Source organism: Rissa tridactyla, chromosome 3 (genome assembly GCF_028500815.1).
Source record: "Rissa tridactyla isolate bRisTri1 chromosome 3, bRisTri1.patW.cur.20221130, whole genome shotgun sequence".
NCBI classification, from domain to species: Eukaryota; Metazoa; Chordata; class Aves; order Charadriiformes; family Laridae; genus Rissa; species Rissa tridactyla.
Genome location: NC_071468.1, coordinates 90,663,266 through 90,687,620, shown reverse-complemented (window position 1 = coordinate 90,687,620; position 24,355 = coordinate 90,663,266). Strand labels below are relative to the sequence as shown.

At 40.0% G+C, this 24,355-nt stretch overlaps 1 protein-coding gene across 1 annotated transcript in view; it reads left to right on the top strand.

The window, feature by feature from the left end:
• Window positions 1–24,355, top strand: part of SH3BGRL2 (SH3 domain binding glutamate rich protein like 2) — a 42,434-nt gene that overhangs the window by 4,582 nt on the left and 13,497 nt on the right. Inside the window, exon 3 of the mRNA XM_054196487.1 lies at window positions 19,427–19,612. Within this exon, the coding sequence (XP_054052462.1) occupies window positions 19,427–19,612 (186 nt within the window). The remainder of the gene's footprint in view (window positions 1–19,426; window positions 19,613–24,355) is intronic.

Here is a 24,355-nt window from a genome sequence, read left to right as displayed (position 1 = left end):
TAGCGTACAAGGGCAAGTGCTGCTAGCCATATTCTCCATGAGAATGTGTTTAGGGGGACAGGAAGATCTGGGGAGAACAGCACCAACTTGAAATGAATAGACTTTTTAAAATGACCAAAGCTTGAACTTTGACTCTTGCTACTGAAGAGAATGATGGATTTTTTTACTGGGAAGCTTGATAAGACAGGTGCAGTTATAGCTAAATTGTTTCTGTAGCAAATATTGGTTTTATGAGACCAAAGCTCTGCTTGTGTTTCAGCATATTATGGAGATCAAACAAGTTGGAATTTTTGTTTCCTGGAATGATTTTAAAAAACAGTATAAAACATCAGAGTGTCAGAAAAATTGCAGTCACGTTTGTTTGGTTCACATGTTGTTGGGTAATTGAATGAAGACAAATACAATGCTAACATTCTTAAGGCTAAGCTTGTCTCCTAGCGATAATGATGAATTTCAACTCCACCCTTGTTTGTACAGTCATTGTAACACATTTCTCATAGCACTTCTCAGGAAGAATGTACTTCTTGTTGAGAGGTGTGGAATAAATTAATTTAGAATATGCCACTTCTAGAATATCCACCACCTAACAGGTTTTTTTGCCCCTCTGCACCCCAAAAGCACAATGTGATACAAGTGCCTTTTGTGAAAACTGTATTAGTTATGGTGGTCATTTGGAGGGATTTACAACTTGTTGCATGTGATTGACAGATATTCAACTACCTATGATATTAAATATTAAGTTTTGCAAATTATAAACGTTATAATGATTTTTTTAATATTAGAAATTGTAAAATCAGGTCATAGCAGCAGGTAAGTTAGCTTTTCAGAAGTGAGACAATAATCTTTATGACTAGAGTTGATCTTGCAATATTTACATGTCAAATAGCAGCTGAGGATACACCTATTGGATTGGATCCTCAAAGCCTGATTTATAAATTGTGCATGAACATTGTTTCACTTCACTTGGTGAAGATGGTGGTGCTTTTGGCTGTGCACATACAGAGCGGTGCTGTGGCAAAAGCAGCAATACTGGAAGAAAAGCAGGGTCCTTGCTCAGTCACAGGACATGTGTGTATCCGTGTCTGGGGCCATAGCAATTATATTGTGCCCATAGGAGAGATCTGGGAACTTTCTGGATCTAGTCCCTTTGACTGACAGAATTAGTTCCCTCATCTTTCCTTACGTTTCTTATTGTCAGGTCAGGTGGCTCATACTCATCTTTGTTGGCTTCCGTCAGTCCTGTTTTGCATGGTTCACATGTCAGAAGGAGCTTGAGAGCCTCGCTTATGACTGCGAATTCTGTGAGACAGGGAGGTCATCACTGAAGGCTTTAGCTATTTTTCCATTGAGGACCCTCTGTGGATGTAGCTCTCAAATCTGTATTCCAAAGAAGTCTAAATTCTAGTTATGTCCTCCTGCCTTGTGATGGAGAGAACTTGGAGCCTCTGAACATCGTTTCAGATAGCTTAAGGAACACGCTCAGGAGGGAGCCAGATGACAACCCTAGTCACAAGGATGCAAGTGGAATTTAGACCGTCTGTGTATGGTATTCAGTACCTAACTGTTGCACCATTCTTGTGTGCTCTAGCGCTTTTCAAATATTTACATTTCTTCTTGGCAGATAGATTATGACAGAAATAATGCTACCTTGAAGAACACACTTTAGACTACATAGTGTCACGAGCAGCAGGACTGTTACTGACCTTTGATTACAATTACAGCTGTAATAAAACTTCAAAGGAGGTATTGTTCTGACTGGGTTTCTGAAGACAGTTTGGAGTGTGTGTTTTAACTCTCCATTTACCGATCTGCTTTGTACAGGCATATGGTTCAATATCTCTACTATATAGTGATGTTTTTGTTAAAAGATTTAGCCCTTTATTTTGAATATATTCACATGGGTTAGAATAAAATGAGTAATAAAAAGCAACTTGTTCATTTTAAGAAGGTTTTTCCCCCTCTGTTTTTCTATAGCGTACAGCATTGTCAAAGTGCAAGTCCCTGAAGGGGCATACTTCACAAATGGTGACCTATTCTCCTTAATCTTTCACCCATATCATCAAAGCCTGGAAATTCATTTTTCTAATCCTGGTCATAGTGTCAGTGATCGCTGGAAGTCACATATAACTGAATTTGATTACAATAACAAAAAAAAAAAAGACCTAATAATTAACTTGCATGAAATTTATTGGTACAAATGACTTTTGGATGACTTCTATTTTCCACGTTGTTTTGTGAAATGAAAATTAATTTGGGCACATAACTCACCTGTCTGTTTTCTAGAGAGTGCAACCCAGGAAGAAAGGTAGGCAATGAAGCATATGCCGTTCTTTGGTCGTCCCCATTTTGTTGTCTGGCACTAGTACAGCAACATATAAACTGCCACATTTATAGCTGTCATCCTCACGTTATTCTCTGCCAACATTGCTCCTGCAGAGACAAACTCCAGCAGAGGGGCAAGGCAGGCAGCTCTCCTGCTGTAACACATTGGATCACTGCAGCTGCTCGCTTCAGTGCTGCTGAACTGGAGCTCTTGGTACCAGCAACTTTAAGCTGGTGAATTCAAATTGAAAGCGACGTGTTTTTCCATATGCAGGCTTGGTGTCTGGTTTCTTGTCACTACAAAGGCTGCTCAGCCAAAGGACAATGAATTGAATACTGTTATGTATGGGCATCTCAGAACTGCCTTCCCAAAATTTGTTCAGCTATTCTTTTGTAAACCTAGGTCACATTTTTACTTCCTCTCTAGATTTTTTTTCCAAAAAGTCTTATTTGGGCAAAATATGCCAAGCACCAGAGCATCAGGACTTTTTTTTTTTTCTTTTGGAGCTAAGTATCTTTGTAAAAAGAGGTACTAAAAAAGACCTCTGAATTCAAGTCACCGATGGACTAATGCAAATCCTGTCATCTGCAGTCATTTACTGAGATGTGATGTCTGATGTACTAAATTCTAAGATGTGATCCAAAGCTTGTTAAAACTAGTAAAAACATTAAATTGGCTAACTGGGCTTTCATTCAAGCCAGGTGCCTTCTGTGCTTACCATTAAACCTAAATGGTGTGTCATGTGTGTGAAAACTTCAGGATTTTAATAATGTGTATTGTTCTAAATGTTTTTGTTCATGCATGTGAACTGTACAATGCTGCTGGCTCCAATTTGGAATTGCTCGAGTACTGTCTGCAAACATAACGTCCTCATTAGCAGTAGGGAGAAATGAACCTTGGGATATAATCTTCAACCTAAAACTAGATTGTTAGTAGAACAGTTGTATTGGACTCCTAAGCCTCTGCCCTTGTGCAAACCATACCAAGTACCAGTTGCATGACTTACAGGTCCCGTTCTAGGCAAGAACACTGAATTTCCTGAATTTCCCCCATTCTGGTGGACAGCGAGGCTAGAAACAAATGACTAGTTCTTGCAAAGTTATGTGTCCTTTCTGTTCCTGAATGCTTCCCTAGTCAAGAAAGACATACCAGTACATGTGAAAGTGTACTAGTCAAAGTTACCTGATAGTACCAAAGCCCAGAAAACAAAGTTTGCCAATGTCATGGGACAATATTTATTCAGAGCAAATTACCTTTCTTAGTATTTGTAAAAGCTTAAAAAAAAATCCTATATTTTAACTAATATATTGAATATTCTGGTTATAATAGTCTCGTCAAAGGTGAATTATACTGTTGAACAAGTCCATTTCACACTTGCTATATGAATGCTTTTGATTTTAATTAAAATCAAAGCAAAACTTAAATCTAGAACGCAACATGTTTCAGTTGACCTATGTTAGATTCTCTCTGGGACTCCTCTGTACAATGCATCTTCCAATTTAATTATTTCAGACATTTCTATTTATCCAAAGAGGGAAATGTAGAAGAAATTAGGATTTGGAGGAAAATAGTCAGCATTTAAGGAAGTTTCTTATTGTATAAAATCAGGATCGCTTTTGTCTTTAGCAATTTCTGTTCAGTTTGGAGATGAAGACTTGTCACTAAGCCAGTAATCTAGGCTGTATCATTTTACTAGCAAATACACTGAGGGCAATGTTTTCTCACCTGCAGCTTCAAGTGCTGGACTCCTAAGGGAGGCTATCCAGAATGAAATACTGCTATCTTTATTTTGCTTGCAGTGTGAAAGCTTGATAAGAAGAATAACAAACACGGAAATACGGTGGTCCTTGGATTCTATTCTTAGTGGAAATCTGCTGTATCCAAAACCATGGTCATGTTCCAGTATGTCAGTGCTTTTTACCAGCTTAATGTTTGGTAAGTTTTACAGAAGGTAGATAGTTGACATTTTGCATGTCCCTTAAGTTGGTGGATTTCCTTCTTGGCAAGATGAGGGGAAAGGTAGAGGTGGTGGCAGTGTTTCTTACCCATGACTGTCAATGGAAACGGTCTGCAGTTAGCTGTAATAGCTTGGAGGAGCTTCTGAGTTCCTCTGTAGCCATGAGATCACTTCCTTAATCTTCTCTCCTGGGGTTGGTATGATATTTAGTCAGCACCTGTTGGATGGGCAGATGGAGTCAATTCAGAAACCTAAGTCACTGTTGACTCTCATTTCTAAAAACAAACATCAGATTCATTTCAGTGGGACTCATGTAGGTGAGCAAAGGGTGACCTGATCTTTCAAGGAACAACTCAAACTTGGTGAACTTCAGGTGCTTTGACTGGGAGGAAGGGATATCCGAGATACAAACATAATGGAGGCAACTCATTTAACATAGTTTGTCTCATAGCAAGAGAACATGGATACAAAGCCTGCTTTTTTAGTTTTTCTTGGGCTTTAGGCCTCCATCTATAAAGTATTTTGGGGTGAAATCTTTTGATACTTCTGTTCAAGGCTGTGGCAGTCGTTTCAGTCAGGTGTGTTACTTTTAGAGTTATTTGTCACCAGTCTGAAGGGGCTGAGTCTAAAGCATGTGGATATTCTTCTTTTGGGGTGATAAGAACTATAGTGATGAGGAACGTTCTTAAAAGAAGTTATTTCTATCTAGTTAGTGGGAGAAGAGAAAAACAACTGGATTTTACAACAGTAAACAAGCTTGTTTAGTCTAAATTTAATACTGTACTTCACTATAAAGTAATTGAATTTGGCATGGAGGGAGGGGAGTAACTGTCCTGCCAGCTAATTTATGAAGAGAAGCTCTTAGGAGACTCAGTTTTTTTGGTGCCTCGTGTTAATCATCAATAACAGCATGCCCTTCTGTTGTTGCCCATTTCCCTGGGGTAGGATAGAGCTTGTCTTGACAGTTAAGAGTTCCAGGATTTGTTGATGTTGGTTTTGCTTATTTACCTCTGGATAACTTATCCCCGCCATTCCTGGTAAGACAACATGGAAAACAGCAAGACGTTTCTCATTTTACTGCAAGGAATAAGTTTGCAGAACTTAATGCCTGGGAGCGACCTTTGCAAATGTGTCAACCTGCGTTTTGTTTGAATATATGTATGTAGATGTGCATTTTTGCATACACATATATATATTTTGATATTTAGTGTGTGTGTATGTTGTGTATGTTTAAATCTATATGTGTGTGTGTGTACGTTTCTTAACCTTGGAATCACTGATAGATGCTATTTATCATATTAGTGGTAAAAGTAAACCACTGATTTTTGCATCCCCAGAAAAGAAATAAAGATAACGTGCCTCACATTGGTTGTTCAAGGTACGTCAGCATCTGTCGGGGCCCTGTCAAAAATGACTACTCCTTTATTTGAACGACTGGACCTTACGGAATTGTAACCATGGATGTCTGTCTTCTATGTAAGCTAGAGTGTTAAAATTGTGGTGCTTGCTCAGCTGTCTCTGTTATTCCATGCGTCTGGCCTACACTTAAGAGCTTTACTTACGTAACTTATTTCAGATAATGAGGTGCTTACAAAACATCAAAATAGTTATACCAATATAATTGTGCTGGCTAATGGGGACATACAGTGGCATAAATATTTTCCTTCCTACATAGGAAAAAGGTTAACATCAGTGGGAGCAATGTTATGAAGATTTTTATCTGAGAGCTCTGACAGGGCTAGTTAAAGACCTTACTGCTGTAACTTCAAAGTTGCGCTCCTGCCTGTTGCAGAGCTTCAGGGCAGAACGCATCCCTGCAGTCTGGCCTCTTTGGTTGCAGCCTTCACAGGTGTTGCCTTCATGGGTGCTGAAGGCAGGCTAGTAGTACATTGGACTGTGAAACTGAGCATCTGCAGCGCCAGGACGTGTCCAGTTTTGCCACTGTTGCAGAGGTGGTGACAACTTTTGGCAAGAGGAGAGTAGCAAGCTTCTGCTTGTGACAAAGCTTTAAGCAGATGCAGTTTCTGGCTTTCTGGATGTCCCATTTCATGGGATTGTTGTGCTGCAAACTCTGCCATCAGGGTTACCCTCCAAGCTTTTTTTTTTTTTTTTTTGTAGGCAGAGCCCTGAAACCAGGAACTTGTATTCTGTATTGAATACACATCAAAACATGTGGTTGTGTATGTTCCCTTCACACATGCTGCTAAGCTTTTCCTGTTGGCTTTTGGCTTTTTATGCTTATACAAAAAGACAGAACTTTATCTTCTGTCTGGCCTGATATGGCCTGTTGTGATCCTTTTCACCGATCTGCTACGTAACACAGGTCTTCTGAATTCGCGGGGTTGAAGCAAGAGAATGAATTCACCAGCTGAAGCAAGAGAATGTGACTCAGAAAATAAATGAATCAGAATGTAATGGTGGAAGTCCGTCACAACTTTCACAAATTTGTTTTATTTCCTGACGTTTTCATATACAGCAGAGGATGATATTGGGTATTATCTGTGCTATTAAAACCTTTATGAGTGATTATTTGGAACAATTTAATAGTAACATTACAAATCAATTAAAGACTGGTTTCTTAATCATGGAATTGGGGTCTGGATTTTTCAGAGAAAGGCAAGTGAATTTGTGTGTGTCTTCATTTGAAAGAAAGCTTCCTTTGATCTGAGGAATAATGGAGTATCAGCAACTGAAACCTGTCATTACTTTGCTGCAGGGATAGTGAAATTATCATCCCCATCTAATCTAAAGAAACACAATTCATGTATGCATTAAACCTTTGATCTGGATCTGCATCTCCTAAGGTCAGACAATCTTCCTGAAGCATCTCCAATTGAGTGATTTGGTATGTTTATTTAGAAGCAGTGACAGGAGCGGCATTTGAAGGATTTAGATAGCGTCAAATTCCTCAGTAGGAACCTGCTAGGAAGCTAAAATTAGTTAGAAAGGAGATACAAAACTAGTCTTTGATCAGAGAAGACAGCTGCCTTGGAGGCCCTGATGTGCAAGCAGTCCCATCCTACTCATTGAGACTGGCTGGCCTGCAGCAAGGTCTGTTTTCTGGTAAAGGTTCCCAGCATCAGGCCCCAGGAGAGTCTGAAAATCTGTGGGTTTATTCAGCACAGTATTCAGCGATACCTTTGGCTATGTGGAGGTGACTCCTGTTGACCTCACAGGAGATGCGTCTGCAGTTTATGGGATAATAACCAGATGGCTGCTGTGTTTGGGGATGTAGCTAGTCATTAAGAAATGGGGCTGCAGAAAGTATAAAAGAGAAGGGAATTTGCACAAATGGAGCTGCAAGAGCACACAAGCTACAGGGATATAGTTGCTTTTGTTGAAAGAGAAATAACGTTGACATTTGTTAATAAAGTTAGAAGCCTTGTTCTGCTCTCAGTTGAGTCAAAGGTAATTCTGTTATTGATCTGAATAACAGCAGTGGCAGTCAGTCCTAGTTTAGAGAATGATATCAACAAAATCCATCATCTGAGCTTTACAAAAACATACTGATAGGACTTTGTAGTAATACAGTCCCATTTTATCTGAAACCTGACATTTATCTAGAGCCACAAATGCATTTTTTTGTTGCTGTTTCATATACTGCTGGGAAAACCTGTAAATATCTGTAAAAACTTAGCACAACAAATTCTGAATGACTTAGCATTCCTGTTCCTGCTGTTATTTTAAAGTGCATTATCAGGGGTGTGTATATCTGTAGTTGGCAGAATGACACATCTGTGCTGTGTGGATAGTAACTGTCAGGAGAAAATAGTGAAAGTATTGACAGCTTTATTTCACAAGCTTGTTTTTCAAATTCTTTGGAGAGTGTTGGAATCATAATATCCCTGATCCTTCAGGATGAGAAAACAAATAAACGCAAGCATAGCCCTTCTTCGGGAAAGGCCAGATGTTTTTTCCAAGGGTCCCGTCATTCTCTCAAATTCATCATGGGGGATTAGTAGCTGTGTGGAAAAAATATGGACGTGACCTATGTGGGAACAAGGTTCTCCATGAAACCCAGTATGCCACTTCTGGGCTAGGCAGTACTGTAGTCTTGGAGTTTGCCTTAATGTCTCTTTGAAACTCTGCCATACTGTCAGGAGACTCCCTGCTGCATGTGGCGTCTTACGGCTCTACGTTCTTCACCTAGCTCATGTTTCAGAAATAGCTGGAGCTGCATTTGGGTGTAACTGAGTGTTGGGCTGTGGGTGCCGAGTGACAAAATATAGAGGGTGCAGCCTCTCAGGTAGGGTAGGAGGTGGCCAGCAGGACTTACATCTCAAGCTAACAGAACTAAACCCCACCCAGACAAAACAGGGCTAATTACTTATTGTGTCTTACGGGCTGCTAGGTGTTTTTATCCATTCTGAGAGAGAAAGATTCCTATGCCACTGGGTTTTTGTGCTTAAAGCTAATGAGAAAGAAGAAACATGACCTATTTTTTTTTTTTTTTTTTTTTTAGTACCGAGAAATTTGCTTTTATATCACATTTGCAATAAGTACAGAAAATACAGCTAGGGATGCTTTATTCATTGTTACAGAACAATGTGACTGATAAATACATAGAACTAGTTCACAACACCTTCAGTGCTCTGCTGACTCACTATGTCACAAAAAAAGACAATTGTGTGTCTTCATCTTGAAAGTTTAGGTGATAAACATCTTACATAATGGGAGATGTCTGTGAATTTCTTGTTAGGGGGATTTTTTGTTTTTAAAATTTTATTTTTCTTTGCAGAATTTAAAGTAGAACAGAATATTTCAGTTGGAAGGAACCTACAACGATCATCTAGTCCATCTGCCTGACCAGTTCAGGGCTGACCAAAAGTTAAAGCATGTTATTAAGGGCTTTGTCCAAATGCCTCTTAAACATTGATAGGCTTGGGGCATCGACCACCTCTCTAGGAAGCCTGGTCTAGTGTTTGACCACCCTCTTGGTAAAGAAATGCTTCCTAATGTCAAATCTGAACCTCTCCTGATGCAGCTTTGAACCATTCCCGCACATCCTGTCACTGGGTACCAGGGAGAAGAGCTCAGCACCTCCCTCTCCCCTTTCCCTCCTCAGGAAGCTGTAGAGACCAATGAGGTCGCCCCTCAGTCTTCTGTTCTCCAAACTAGAGAAGCCCAAAGTCCTCAGCTGCTCCTCATAGGACATTCCTTCCAGCCCTCTCGCCAGCTTTGCTGCCCTCCTCTGGATGCATTTAAGGACCTTCATATCCTTCTTAGATTGTGGGACCCAGAACTGCACACAGTATTCAAGGTGAGGCCACACCAAGGCTAAATACGGTGGGTTAATCACCTCTTTTGACCGGCTGATTACACTCTGTTTGATGCACCCCCGGATGCAGTTTGCCCTCTTGGCTGCCAGGGCACACTGCTGACTTATATGAGTATTATAGCATTTTCTTGCTTTCCAAAACTTGCTTATCAAACTGCTCTCTTCAATGCTATTTCAGTGAACTTTAAACAACTACCAATATTTAATACATTTTAAGAAAATAAAGAAACAAAACATAATTATTGTGTTTTTTCTTCCCTCCACAAAATCATAATTCTACCAGGCAAGCTTGATTCACATTAACAAAGTGAAAGCTCTTGCATCTCTGAAGATTTTCAGCAATAGCAGTGTTGGACTTCCATGTGCAAGACACCAAACTATTGCCTGCTCTCCTAACTCTGCAGGAGGAACTGTGAGATTCAAAGGTCAATTTTCTGTTCATCGCTGCAGGACTAAGGACTGAGTTTCCAGTAGTTGACTTTATATTTCTCAATTACCTTGCTGAGCGGGGACTTTAGTGGGAACCAAAGGATATTCTTCAGAATCAAGTACCTTACAGAAATCAAAAGAAATAAACATATGAATAAACGTAATGTAGGACGGAGATCAGAGAACAACTTGCATTTAATTAGGAGGTACTAAAGAGTAGCTGAATTAATAAGGGTTGCAGTTATCGTGCTTGTATTTATGTGTAGTATACATTTTGAAAAGGAAGATAGATGTTGCTTGTTGAAAGGGTTTCTTTCATGATGCAAAATACTTGCTATAAATATGCCACTTTGACAAAAGAGTAGTATGAGGAGGAGTTAAATATAGAATGCCAAACAGGAGATTTAAATTATTCTCTGGCAACTTAGAGAGGTTTCTGTTGTAAAAATGCATGAAAATAACATTTTCTTTTTAACCACTCTCTTGAATTACTGAAACATATGGCAAATTACAAACAAAACCGTCTATCTATTGAAAGAAGCTAGCTGCCAGCTAGGGTTTGAATTGTTTGTCTTTCGAAATGAGTTATTCTAGTCTTGCAGGATGGTTCCATCAGGTGAAGTTTTTGATAGCTGAAAATACACTTTATGAATCCCTGAAGTCTTCCAGGCTGCTTAAAGTTTCTCTTGTCTTTTGTGCCAGCCACTAGGATTCCCAACCTTGTTTCAAAAAAAAAAAAAAAAAAAAAAAAAAAAATCCTGGCATATAATTCTAGTAATTTTGAAACTTCTTGGCTCACTGTTGGCTGAGACATTTTTAAAAAAAGACCAAGTTACTAGCTTGCTCCAGTAATCTGTCCTCTGTCTTAGCTAGAGGCCCAGCTGAATGCCTTCCCAGTGTCCTCACAAGAGAATACCTATGACTAGGAAAGATCCTGTATCTGTAGCACCAATATAATTTCCAGTGTGCATTTTGTCAAATCGAAATGTGAAAGTTTTCAGGATGGCGTAATTCCACAGAATGGAGCTCTTGCTGTAGGTTACGATCCAAACTGGTGGTAGGTTTTGCAAGCTTCCCTACTGGAACAACCAACTGTGCATCCTGATCTTCAATCTGGTGGTCACCTGCTGCTTGCCAGGGGAGGCTGGGAATGCTTTCATTACGTTTCATGGTCTACGTGGAGTCCTCTGGCTGCTGGGCCCTCAAGGTCTCTCTGATTTGGAACTGTCTGCCTGTACACTCAGTAGGACTTCCAACTTCTGGTTCGGTTCCTGTTGCAGTCTTCAAGTTTCACTTTGGTTTAGCCATTTTTTTATTTCCACAAGCAATGCTGGTTTTTTTTTTGTTGTTTTGGTTTCACATTGATGCAACAAGATACAAATTCATGTCATTAATTGGAAGATAGATCCAGCTTCACTGTTATTCTTACTCTTTTGATGGGAAGTAATAAGCCAAGATTTGGTTCTCATAGCATCTGGTTTCTTCCTGTCCATCAGAGACTCACATGTAAGTGGATTTTCAACGCTGTAGGAACACGTTGTTCCTACTGCAAGAAGAAAATGATGATAGAATCACTTACTTTGTTTGTGTACATCATTGGCAAGTCTTGTTTCCTGAAATACAGAAGAAATCAAAAGAAGTAGACTTGGGAGTGACTGTAGAGGCTTTCTCAGCTACATACAGCTCAAAGATGCCCTGCATGGCACTGCCTGTAGCTGATATTTCTGTAGAACCTTCTCCTTTTCCTTTCTTAGTCTTTCCCCTTTTTCCTGTTCCATATCTGCCTTTTCTTTTCCCTTTATGCTTACCAAAAGAATACCAAGTAAACCCCTGAGCAAACTCCCACCATCTCTTGTTTTGTGCAGTGATAGATGTGTTTGTACTTGCTAAAAACTCCTTCGTGTTTCTGAGTGTTACCTTGTTACTTGCGCAGAGGACAGTGGTTTCTTACAAACTATCTTAAATAAGAAACTTTTCCCTTCAGGAAAGGGAAATAAACATAAGGTAATAGACATACTTACACAGAAATAGTTCTAAATGCATGTTATCATAGTGCAACATCAGACAAGGAAAATACAAGGTTAGCAGGCATTGGGCATGGAACAATGTACTGTCTTCTATAGAAAAAGAAAATAATATGTTTTCCTTTGCTGACTGCTTGTGATTAGGAGTCTTTTAAAAAAACAAACCTGGCTCAAATTTTAATTGTGTTTCTTAAATACTGGACTCTTTCATAGATATCATACATATACCGCGCAGAGGTAAAGGTGTGCAGATTGCCTGGCTAAGCAGTGTCTCAGCAGCTCCCAGGGACCTGCAAACTTATTTTGCGTAAAGCCGAACAGATTGCCCTCCCAGTTCAAGAGAGTATTTCATATGGCGTGTCCTTAATTACGTCTCTGTGTGCAAGCGGAAGATTGCTGCTAGCAGGAGACCAGGGCGGTGCAGGCTGCATGTGGCCACTCTTCAGGGAATGGTCTATTTCTTTTCAGATTGTAAAGTTCTGTGGTCAATTTCCAGGACGTTGAAATATTTTCTTGAGGATGAAGCATTGAAGGTGTTTTCAGCTATTTGGAGGTCTGTTCTGAGGAGACTGTTTTTTCCTTCTATTGCATGTAATGCAATATTTGCTACAGCAGGTAGCCACTTACTTTACTTTTGGGAATAGTCACACAATGATGATTTTTTTATTTTTATTTTCAAAATTTCTTCTGTATTACCCTCACCACAGCTTCTCATCTCCTTTTTCCCCTAGGTACGTAGCTGAGTTGTATTTTCCTCTGCCAAGAGCAATGAATTAATCATACGAACCTTTGTTAAGGTCTGTCACAGCACTGCCATCTCTCTGCAATGAAAATTGCCAAGGGTCAGTTGTGCGATCCTTTCCTAAGCCAGGCAGAGAAAGAGAAATTTGGCAGAAAGTCTCTGTCGCTACAGGTTGCAAATGTAACAGGACCATAAGGATTTGCTTCTGTATGAAAGCAGAACTGCAGTAGAAACAGAAGAAAAGAATGCAGATGTTGTTTAGTGTGTTTGTAAGAGGCATTGCCTCCTCCTTGCTTTTCTAAGGAAGGTATGCGTAGGTTTGCAGTTAACGCTCTTTAGAGTTCTGCTCATTTGATGTGGTTAGGGCTTGCATCTCTTTGTTAGAGTGTAGTATCTCCTTATTATCTAGGAGTATGTATTAAGCCTCATCTGTATGAGAAGTGAAGGTTAGTAATCCTCTGCAGTAACTATATTAGATCTGCATTTTACACTGAATAATCCCTGTGGTTATGTTTGCATGACTTGTAAAGGCAGAGGCTCCTGTTTGATATTTTCGGCTGTGGGAGTGAGCTGGAGCTTGTGTTTATGTAACACAGATGCTGTTTTTGCAGTTCATATTTCAAATACCTGTAGCTGGTCATGCTTTAGCTTCTGCTGAGCCGTTTTCTTGGGGTGCAGTTTTGCTACTGATACAAACCGATGAGATTGTGGTGCTGACATTATTGATGCTCTTTCCCTTGTTCCCCTGGTTCCTGCATTATGCTTGTGCAGGGAAAGCTGCAGGAGCTGCTTGGCAGGAGGGAGGAACATTGTGTCATCTCAGTGACAGACAGTGGTGAGATCTGCTTAGCTGTCTCATCAAACTGCACCCTAAAGGTGCCTCTGCCAAATGCAATACATTCATTTTTCAGCTGAGTCAGTGAGTGGATAACGTGGCTGCTGCAGTTCTGGAGTAAGGGCAGGCATCAGGAAAGAGTCACCAGATTGAAAGAGAAGGAAGGGAACCAGCAGGACCATCTCTTGTCTTTAGAGGCACAGGTCTAGATAGACATACGCCAGTCTGTGAAACAAGACTTTGAGGTGGACTTAGACATGCATTCTGTTTTGTTTTTTTTAAATGCCAGACTTTGTGTTTGTGGTCTAACAAGCCGGCTTAGAAGATACTCATCGTAAGGCCTTGTTCTCAGCATGTGTGGTCTGAATATTTTTTGGGGTGGGATTTTGCATTAGAAGGCAGGCTGTTTATTCTTGGTATCTGTCTGCAATGAGTGGACAGTGCAGGTTAGGCTTTCGGTCCTTTCGGTTCTGGGATGAAGAGGCTGCAGGGCAGTTGGTGCTACACATCTCACTCAGGAGCCAGTGCACTCACTGAGTGGTACCTGCACTTGAAGGCAGGAGCACTGAAGCCCAGGGAATGCCTTATCTCCAGATGGTGGAAGTTAAGAATCCAGAGCAGAAGACCAACCTTCTGCGTCCGCTTTGTGGGGACCAGACACTCAGGAACATGCCTGCTGACACCCTGAAGAGATTTGGAACTGAGAACGTGTCTGCGTTGTCCCATTTATATTAACTAGGCTAATGAATTAAGGCAGAGAAATTCTCTTTAATCACAGCTATTTCACAGTTCCTATTAATACTGCTACTTGAGTCATCTGCCTATAGTATAGTATAGTATTTGTCCTATCTGGGTTAGATAAATCCTGGACTAATGAGATTTTTGCAGTGTATTGAATATCTTGGTTAAGATAGTGTAGAATAATGAAATACCGTTGCCATTTGGTAATGGAGAGACCACATGATAAGCTCTGCTGGTTCAGCAGCTGTCAGTAGGCAAGCCTTTCAAGTACAGAAGATCTTATGAAAACAGGTTCAGGAAACATAGAGAGGGGAATAAAAGAAGGAAATTGTGACCTGTTGGAAATGATGAGAAGCTTCCGGGGAATTTTGAATAGAGGATGTGATCTGATTTTGCTAAACTTTTGGTCCAGTCTGGACATGATTTATGATGGTAATATGCTTATTCTGCAGGTTAGGTGGGAGATCTGTTCCACACACACACACACACCCATTAGCTGTGTAGGAAACATAAAGCTTAAACAGAAGAGTTTTCAGTCTAACCAAAGATACAAAAAGTAAAGTGTCTGAAAGCCAGAAGTGAGGCAAATTCTGAACAGAAGCAAGCAAATATTTTAAGTGAAGGCAGTTAATTAACTATGGGAAAAATTTACAGGATAGCAGATTCTCTGTTATTATCAGTTCAGGAATGGAGCTTAGGGAGAAAAAAATCCAAAGAAACTCTTTACTCCTAAGAGGTATTAATTCAGGGATGCTGAAGGTCAGAACAGATAATCCCAGTGGTCCCACCTGGCCTGGCCTGAGGATGTCTTTGAAGTATTTCTTCAAAGCAGTCTGAAAGCGTATCCTCCTGTTACCTGTTGCAAATCAGTATAAAGAAATGAGAACTAGGGGAAAAAGCTGGGATACTTTACCTGAGATAGACTCTTTTTGTAAATCAAGCTACTGAACAAGTGATTAGCTCATTTTAACAGTTATACATGTCAAAACAGGCATTCTATTTTTCTGCTTTTCAATCCTAGTAAGGAGACTAGCTTCAAATACTGGGATAAAATGGAGATGTCTCCAGGAGTTTTTTCCTGGCTTACTTTTGTGAATGAAAATATAGATTAACAGTAAAACCAAACCCAGAGAAATGTTCAGAAAACAATCAGCCTACTAAAAATATGAGAGACAAACATTGTATTATGATTAACCCTATCAGAGTTTTCTTCACCATGTTAAAGATAAAGATCATATTTCGTAAGGAGACACAGATTTTATTTCAAAGTCAGTATTGCTGCTTAATAAAAAGAGATGATGTTGCCTGTTCCTAGTTGTACTTATTGCTAATACTCTTTCATGACTATAAGGAAGTTCAAAAAAAATCAACATCAAACTGCCTGTTTGAGATGAGATAAATAGGATGCATATGGAAGCTGCAGTCTCTTTATAGAAGACAAAATTAATGGGGGATGTGTTTTCTTCTGAAACTTCACAACGGATATATGTTTTGATGGTGTATCTCGTAGTGTCTTCTGGTATGCTGAAATGTATTAAAAACAAAATACTTTGATGCTAAAGCAGTCTACCCTGTAAGAATACAGATGCTTTCCTGAAATGGTTTATGAATAGCCATGGACCAAGTTTTTTCTGAATGTGGTACCTCTGATTATGTGAATATTCTTTTCAGATTCCTTTTGGTTGCATCACACTCTGGAAACCTCGGAAGCAGCAAGGTACAAGGCTAAGTTTCACAAAGAGGATTGAAGTATCCACCTCCATAGTTTGTCAAATGAGGTTGTATTTTTCTCCACTGGACTCTTGCCAGGAGCTCAGATCCTCTGGATAAGCTAGTGAGGAAGGGAGAGCTGATACTGCTCTTTGTGTCATGTTGTCCTTGCTCGGTGTTTCATGTGGTCGAACGCTGGAAGTTTTTAGAGTTCAGAGCAACCACAGATGAGAGCTGCAGGCAGGGTTGTGAGGCTGACGCACTCCTGGGGCACAGATCCAGTTGTAGAGGAAGACAAAGGTCCTGTGGTTTTCTTGGGGAATAATCAGCTGGCTTCTATTGTGGCAGATGCTCTGAGCACCCATCTTAAACAACAAGGCATAATTTAATAGAATTTTTAATGTAACTAATGCCCTTGTTTCAGTTTCTAGACTTGAATTGAATCACTTGGGGGAGAAGTAGTTGCTCCTTTTTTGGCTAAAAATTTTCAGGGCATTTTGCTTAAATTTATGCAGCTGGCACATCCACAGCTGATAACGCAGGCAGATGTTGTGTGGAGAATTGCAAGGCTTCTGGCTAAAAAAAAACCCACCCCACAATTTATTTCACTTCAACATCTTAATTAGTTTTATAAAAATAAAAAAGAATGATTAGGAAATCTGGGTTTGTGGGAGAACTCTCATGGTGTGAACAGTAAAATATTAGGGATATGATTAAATCTGAGATGCAGTTAAACTTGTGTACAGACTACTGGAAGACAGTAGACGAAAATGGGTACATGTAGATATATGTGCACTGGTATGTGACCTGGGCCTGTGCAATGGGGGTCTCTGGTACTGTGTACTGTGAAACTGTTAGAAGAATGATTGTCGACGGTAGTTTGCTAGTTGCTCTGACCAGAGCAGGAGGGAATTCATATTGGTTTTAGCAGTACTCCACTATAAGGAGATGACCTCTCTCACACGTCATTTTAGATGTCTCATTTCTGTTTGAACAAATACTTAATATTCGTGTCAAGAAGACCTCAGTCTGTCTCTTTTGGGCCTCTCTTGCAGCTTTTTTTGGTGAAAGAGGAAAATATTTTTGTCTTTCGCTTCTACATTGACAACAGAATTTGTCTTTGCGATTTTCAGGGAGGCAGTGAAAGGCATGTTGTATTTGGTACCAGCAGCAATGATGATGCAGTAATTTTGCTGTTGTTGATAATGCATTATTTGCACACAATTTTAAGAGCTGCCTTCTGTATGAAAAAGTGAACCTTTCACATATGCCTAAAAAAACCCACCAGAATATGTAAGAAAAGGAAAAAGAATAAGACACTGTCCTGGTTTGAGTGACGCAGGACTGATTTCTCTTCTAATCCTGGGAAAACTGCACTTTTAGAAGACTCTAGTGTCTGAATTTGTGAAAATATTTACTTTATAGCCAGCTATGGTATGTGGCTTTCAAGGTCTGTGGTTTTGAGCTAGACAGGTGCAAGGATGAGGAAGAGTGAGACCCGGACACTTGACCCAAGCAGACCAACAGGATTATTTCATACCGTGAACATCGCATTGAATATAAATTAGAAAGTTTGCTGAGAAGTTCTCTCTCTTCCTTAATGGCTGTGATCCTGAGAACTTCTTGCCCCGGTGACAGAACTCTGAGCCCTTTTCTTTCTCCCAGATCTGTAACACTTGCAGTGTCCAACATTTGCTGTCCACTGCTGGGAGTGCACAGCTTCCTACTGATAGAATTGGCTGAGTATAATCCTTGTATATTTTTATATTGATATCAGTATCAATATTGGTTCTTTAATGTTACTAATGTTAATTATCTAGTCTTTTTTTATTAGATCTGTTTATATTTCAACCCTCAGGTTTCCTCGTTTTTTCCCCCAATTCCCCTTCCCAGGAGTCATCGGCTGATAGAATAATTATCTAAATGACACTAAATTGTTGTGGGTTCCTCAAACCATAACAGACACAAACTTATTATGCAGCCCACTTCTTAAGACAGACAGTAATCAAGGAGCTTTGTCTTTGCAGTTTCTTGGGATGGTTACCCTCTTATTTCAAGGAAACAATGATTCCATCAGCTTTACCTCCAAAAGTTATGTATCTTTGTGGTGCATTTAGGTAGACAGAATGGGTTGTGTGACAATAACAACTAGCACATGCACTTTAAAAATTCTCTGATTTCCAAATAGTATCTAGGTCATATGATACCCAAAGGCATGATTCATCCACCTGGGCTTTATGCCAGTCAGCAACTGCGTGGATCTGACACTCCAGGAATACTGTAAAAATATTAAAGCTGTATTATTTTTTTTCTTCAAATAACGCTGTTGATGATAACTGTAAAAAAATACAGCATATATTTTATAGTTCCTTTCTGAAAGAATTAGTTTCATTAAGTAGATGCAAAAAGTACAATATGGACTGACGAGAACACAGAGCAGACCTAGCTGAATGAGCCCAGGTGGCTTTCCTTGGCCCTACAGACTTTCATTTCAAAGGTTGCTATCTTGATATCAAGTGCTATTTGAGGGAGAAGTAGTCTTCACCCGAGTGTATCTGCTTGAAGCCCAGCTAGCTGTTAAGGGTTGATCTTAGTTAGCTACAATGAGCTAAAAAGAGGCCAGTGTTCGGCCTCTGTTAGGCTTTTGTATAAAGATGATGATCTCCTTGAGGGGCAGAAACCCCATACATTTAGTACAAACCTCATACATTTTTTTTGCAGTGAAGTTAATTTTCAAGAGATGAGATCATGCTTATTTTTAGGCATGTGTATTATGCAGACAGACACTCTTAATTAAAGATTCAACAAGCCTTGTTCAGGGAACCATCAAGCTGCATTTTTAAAAGACGTGTAGGTGTCTAGGAAAACAAAAATGTGTGTAGCTGAGGTGTTTTTTTTTTAGCTGTACCAACATGTTTATCTCAATGAACACTTAACGGATTAGATTCTTCTGGGGCTTGCCGTGTTGCTTACCTTGGTAAGTGGTGCCTGTATATTTAAAAAATATAGGCCCTAATGACTTTGAAAACAAGCTGCCTCTTTTAATTCCTCCTTCTGAAGTCCCATGCAGATTTTTTTTTTTTAAAGCATCTTTCGACTGTAAAGGCTGAAATTCCCCCAATTTAACTAAAGAGACAGCTTTCTAGAAATGAGGTGAGGAAGTATAACCTTTGCCAACTTGTAAATAAACAACAGTGTTTAACTTTTATGAATTTAAAACTGAAAAAAATATGTTCTCCTTTATCTTCCTTAGTCTGTGACTTTCCATCCCATGAAAGTGGGACGGGAGAGGAGGAATGATCTCAGGTTTGTAAGCACGTCTGAGTTATGGTGGATTTGCTCTGAGTATTGTTTTGTTTGTTTTTTTTTTAATTTTCTTTCATCTAGATAAAGAAGAGGCAGCAAGATGTGGTGAGGTTTCTGGAAGCCAATCGCATAGAGTTTGAAGAAGTGGATATCACAATGTCAGAGGAGAAAAGACAATGGATGTATAAAAATATTCCTGAGGATAGGCAGCCTGCGCAAGGCAATCCACTGCCACCACAGATATTCAGTGATGATCGGTACTGTGGAGTAAGTAGCTGTTACGGTTGTTAACGGCTGATATATTAGTATACCCTGTGGGCTATTTAAAAAGCTGGGCGTTGCTGTTGAGCTTTCTCTAGTAGTATCTGAATTAATGGTGACAGACTGGGGCGATAGGAGCGGGTGATGATCATACAGTGAAAATTCAGATCATTCATCTGTAAATCCTAAAGTTATCTTCAGCTGGTGGATTCCCTCCACAAAAGTAAGAATTTGTAATGTCACATGCTTCATGTACAAGCTGTTGATGGTCAAATCCCTTGTGAAACCCCACTATAAGCTGGGGATTTATGGTTTTCTTGCTACTTGGGTCTAGTTCAAGCATAAAAATTCAGAAGGAAATCTTTGGCATAGTAAATGAGAACATTGGCTAGACTGATTTATATTGTCGTTGTAATTAAGCTCCTTCTCTGCTGCTGTCAAAGTGTAAATTTCATTTATGGTCAGAGAGCATTTATGTGCTTCAGTCTCTAGGATAAATAAAAACCATTTGCTTTTTAAATTGTAGAACAGTTTTAGTTTTCCCTGAAGCAAAGCAGCTTGAGACTTGTATTCCACTGCCGAAAAACTGCTAAGCATGAGAGCCTGTGAGTCTGACAACAGATTGGTGGGTGGACTGTTCTTTCGGATGATGTAAGCTACAATAACTTCTCCGTCTGCTAGTGCGAAGCTGAAACTGCAGCCTTTGATATGTAAAGAATGGCACCATATGAATGTTTTACTCCCTTGCTTAGCCAGCATGGTACACTGCAGCTCCGAGGCTTGGACACTGTTGTAGTCTGGGAGAACTGTCCCAGAACTTTCATTCAACTTTGAACAAAATGTTGTAAAAAGACCACAGCTGGTCTTTTTACACAGCACCTCTTTGCCTTGCTGTATCTTTTTATATTTCAACCATGTGACTTGTACATCCTTTATGAGGCAGGTTTGAGGTACCTGTTAGACTAGCTGATGCAGAAAGGGAGGTTTGATGTGCCAGCCTGGCTGCTTCGGGAAGTGATTGGGTAAGGTTTATCTGTGAATTCAGTTGGAGAATTAAATGGGGAAGAGAGTCTCTGTAGTTAAGATAGCTGGACCAGAGTAAACGTGGGTATTGTGTGGGTTTCTGACTACAACGTGGTGGAGATACATCCAAGCTGGTTCTAACTCAGTCCCTGCCAGAATCTACAGTGCTGTAACCAAGCTGCTTCTGGCTGATGGATCATTCAGATCTGCTGAGAACCTGTCAACTGCAGCGCAGTTGTTAGCTTAATATAGGAGGCATATAACAAGTGATTTAGGATCCTCTGCAACAGATTGGGTATGGTGCAGCATCTAGCTGGCTTCTTGAAGTGAGGTATTTAACATCCCTCCCATATGTTTTATATTCGCCTTACTTGTTCGCCTCGGCAGTATAAATAATATTTTTCTACTTCTGGGTAAGAAATGTCAGTTAAAGAAGCATTTCTGGGATGTGGAAGGGATTTTCACCTTCACTTGTGGAGCAGCCCCTCACTTACAAATAACATTTATGTTGTTCTGTGTGATTTTAGTTTGCCTGGGAAATACAATGTTTTAAGCTGTTGTTTCTTACCATTTCATCTTGTCTTTATAGCATGTTTTAACCTCGTCTTGGAAATTGCTGTTTGGAATTAGCAAAGAAGATGTCATGCAACATGTGAGATGATCTTGTTAATCTGACTGCTCAGCTGATAGCTGTTTTGGTTGAGCGGAGTTAATCCTATTACTAGACCTCACTGCCTGCATGAACATCTTTAAAGAGCCAACATGCTTTGAAAGGAACTGTATGTTCTAGGATGAAGGAATAACTATATGCAGGATCTCCAACATTCATCAGTTAGGCTACTGCATTAGTTAATGAAGTACTTAGATAATAGAGTGGAAGCAAAACATTAGGTAGGAGGCAAAGGAGATCAGTGCTGGAAAGGGAGTTAAAATATCACAATTAGATGAAATTAGCAGACATTGCACAACTTGTCTGTCATTTCCACAACGGGTGTTTTCATATGTTTATCTTGACATAAATAATAGTAATAAAAATCACTATTAAATAACTTAAACTGAAAAAAATACTCAGTGAGTTTTCTGTTAGTTGAGTTAGTGAAAATTGTGGCTTATCGTTCCTGATTTGTGTCGGGGCAATTTTTAATCCAATTTGCTGTATTAATGAACACTGTCTGTTCTTCTGCCTGCCAGTTCTACAGCCTCACCAGAAAGCTGCCTATGTACTCATTGTGGCTTATACGCTGTTACTGACAATACAGACTTACTTAAAACACAAACTGGTCAGATCCATTGCTGTTCCTCTAAATGTATGAGGCCTAGAGAAGGCAAAGCGAAACAGGTGCACTTTTTATTTTGTTCAAGTTATTTCAATAGATGTTCACAAGGATATGGTATACGAGCCATGACTCCGTGTCATGTTCATAGCCCTACTGTTTTTTCTGTGTTAGTAAAAGCATTTTTTTTCCTCTCCCCATTTTTGCTTTAGTAGAAAACCTCAGCAATGAGCACAAAGGTAGTGTCTCAGAATAGATTTTTCTAGCTAGGACATTACCGCTTGAAATAATCGCTTTTCAGAATGTAACTGCAGTATTAGAGGAAGTTTATCTTCAGTGTTTTCAGTAAGTATCCAAAAGGGGTTGTTGTCAGCCATTCGAACATGCGGTAGCTGATATAAGAGGGGAGAAAGGTACAAAAAGATGACTGATGCTTACTGGTTCACAAAATAAAGAGTACCAGGAGCAGGGTTCCTTCTGGTACCAACAGACAAACTCCATATTTTGAAATGTGAGCAAAACCTTGAAATTTTTCTGGATCTGTGTAATCTCAAATATGATTATTGATCTGTCTTTTCCTTTTCTCAGTCTTCTGAGATGCACTCTCCAATCTTTCAGTAACAAGTTCTGCTAATGGATTCTGAAATAAAGTACTCGGCAACAACCATTTTTATTTCCTGTGAACAAGATAAGAGCTGTGAGCACACAAGGACACAAATCATCTTACTGATTATCCAGTGCTATGTCATAGCACTGACACTATGATAATTTATCTATTTTTATGACTTTACAATCTGTTGTTTCATCTTAGTGACATTGCTATAACATTGTAAGTATGTGAGAAGAGAGTCTACATTTCAGACAAATCAGACACATGAACTTGCTCTTCTAATTTACAGTAGTATAAATCTGAACTTACTACAATTGCCTTGCTCTAGTTACTCTAGTTAGTGCTATGTAAGAGTAAGGAAATGTTACTGCCAAGTACAAGTTTGGAGAGGGAAATCCTGCACTTTGCATAAAGAAAAGCAGAGATACTTTGGAAAAGATTAAAGAAAAAAAAAAGGAGCAATACAGCTTTAATAGGAGCCTGGTGTGTTGGGTTGGGTTGCTGGACATTGAAACCAGTTGCATCTTGCCTGGTTCCTTACAAGGCTCTTCCTCAGTTCGTTTGAGTGGCTCCTGCTGTAGTACTTTGACATACAGCTATGGCGTACAATTCAAATCATGGATTGTTTTACCCCAAGGTTAAATGTCCTTGTGGTACACACCGGGTTTCTCCATCCTCTTTCATTACCCACCAAGTGCACCCTGGCCCTTCGGCAAAAGGAACCCCACAAACGGGTTTGCCTTTTCCTGAGGGATGAGCAACCCACGCTCTCTTTCCCAACCACTGTTCTCCCCACAGCAGAGAAGCTTTACCCACTTGACTTGTTTGATCATGGTACATGTTTCGCATTCATGGATAACCTGCTCAATGGCTTCAAGGGTCAAGTCCACCCCTCGATCATGAGCCCATCTATACATTGCATCTTTTTCTAGGTGTCCTGATGTGTCGTGGGCCCATTGAGTGTCCTGGTTCCGGTGGGGATAGGGTTAACTTTTCCTGGTATTCCATGCCATGTGAGCCACGCCCACCCTGAGCTGCCGGGGGAGGGGGCAGGAAGTTGCTGCTTAAAAGCGGGCTGGGGCGTCCCGGGGCCGGCCGGCGAGCGGGGAGCGGCGGTTCCGTAATCGCGTTTGTATATTCCCCTATCCGTGTTGTTGTTGTTGTTGTTGTTGTTGTTTGCCTGTTCCCTTTGCTGTTCTGTTAAACTGCCTTTGTCTCAACCCAAGAGTCTTGCCTTTTCTTAGGATTCTTCCTGTATTAGGAAGGCACGAGCGAGCGGCACGTGGTTCTTTGTTGCCGTCTGAGGCTAAACCACGACAGTCCTTTTTGGCGCCCAACGTGGGGCTCAAAGGGTTGAGATAACGACAGAATCCAACTAGAACGTGGAAAAAACGGTTTTGGGTTTTTTTTGTATGCATTTATTTTATTAGGTAAGTAGTCACTGGTCATCATGTTGCTTGGTTTGTTCTCATGGCTGTGTTACATAAATTCCTATATGGCTTATGTACTCCCTGCGATGCTGTTTACCATGTCTGGAAAAGGGATGAGGATTATCATTCTGCTGTCCTGTGCGATATCTGTTTATGATATGATAACATCACTGTTCAGACGGCTATTTTGGGGTGTTTATGTGGTTTTGCTGTCCTGTCCGTACATTGGACACCGTCTCTCAGAATTTGTTAATAATTTCCCCAGCCCTTTTGCCTCCCTTTTCTCCTTCGGGAACATAGCTCACCCTTATGTTCCCAGTCTGGGTCCACCTTAGCCATTTCAATTCTGGCAGCCTGGTGTTCTTCAGTTGCACGGCTCTTGGGCATGTGAGTATCTATGTACTTTTACAAT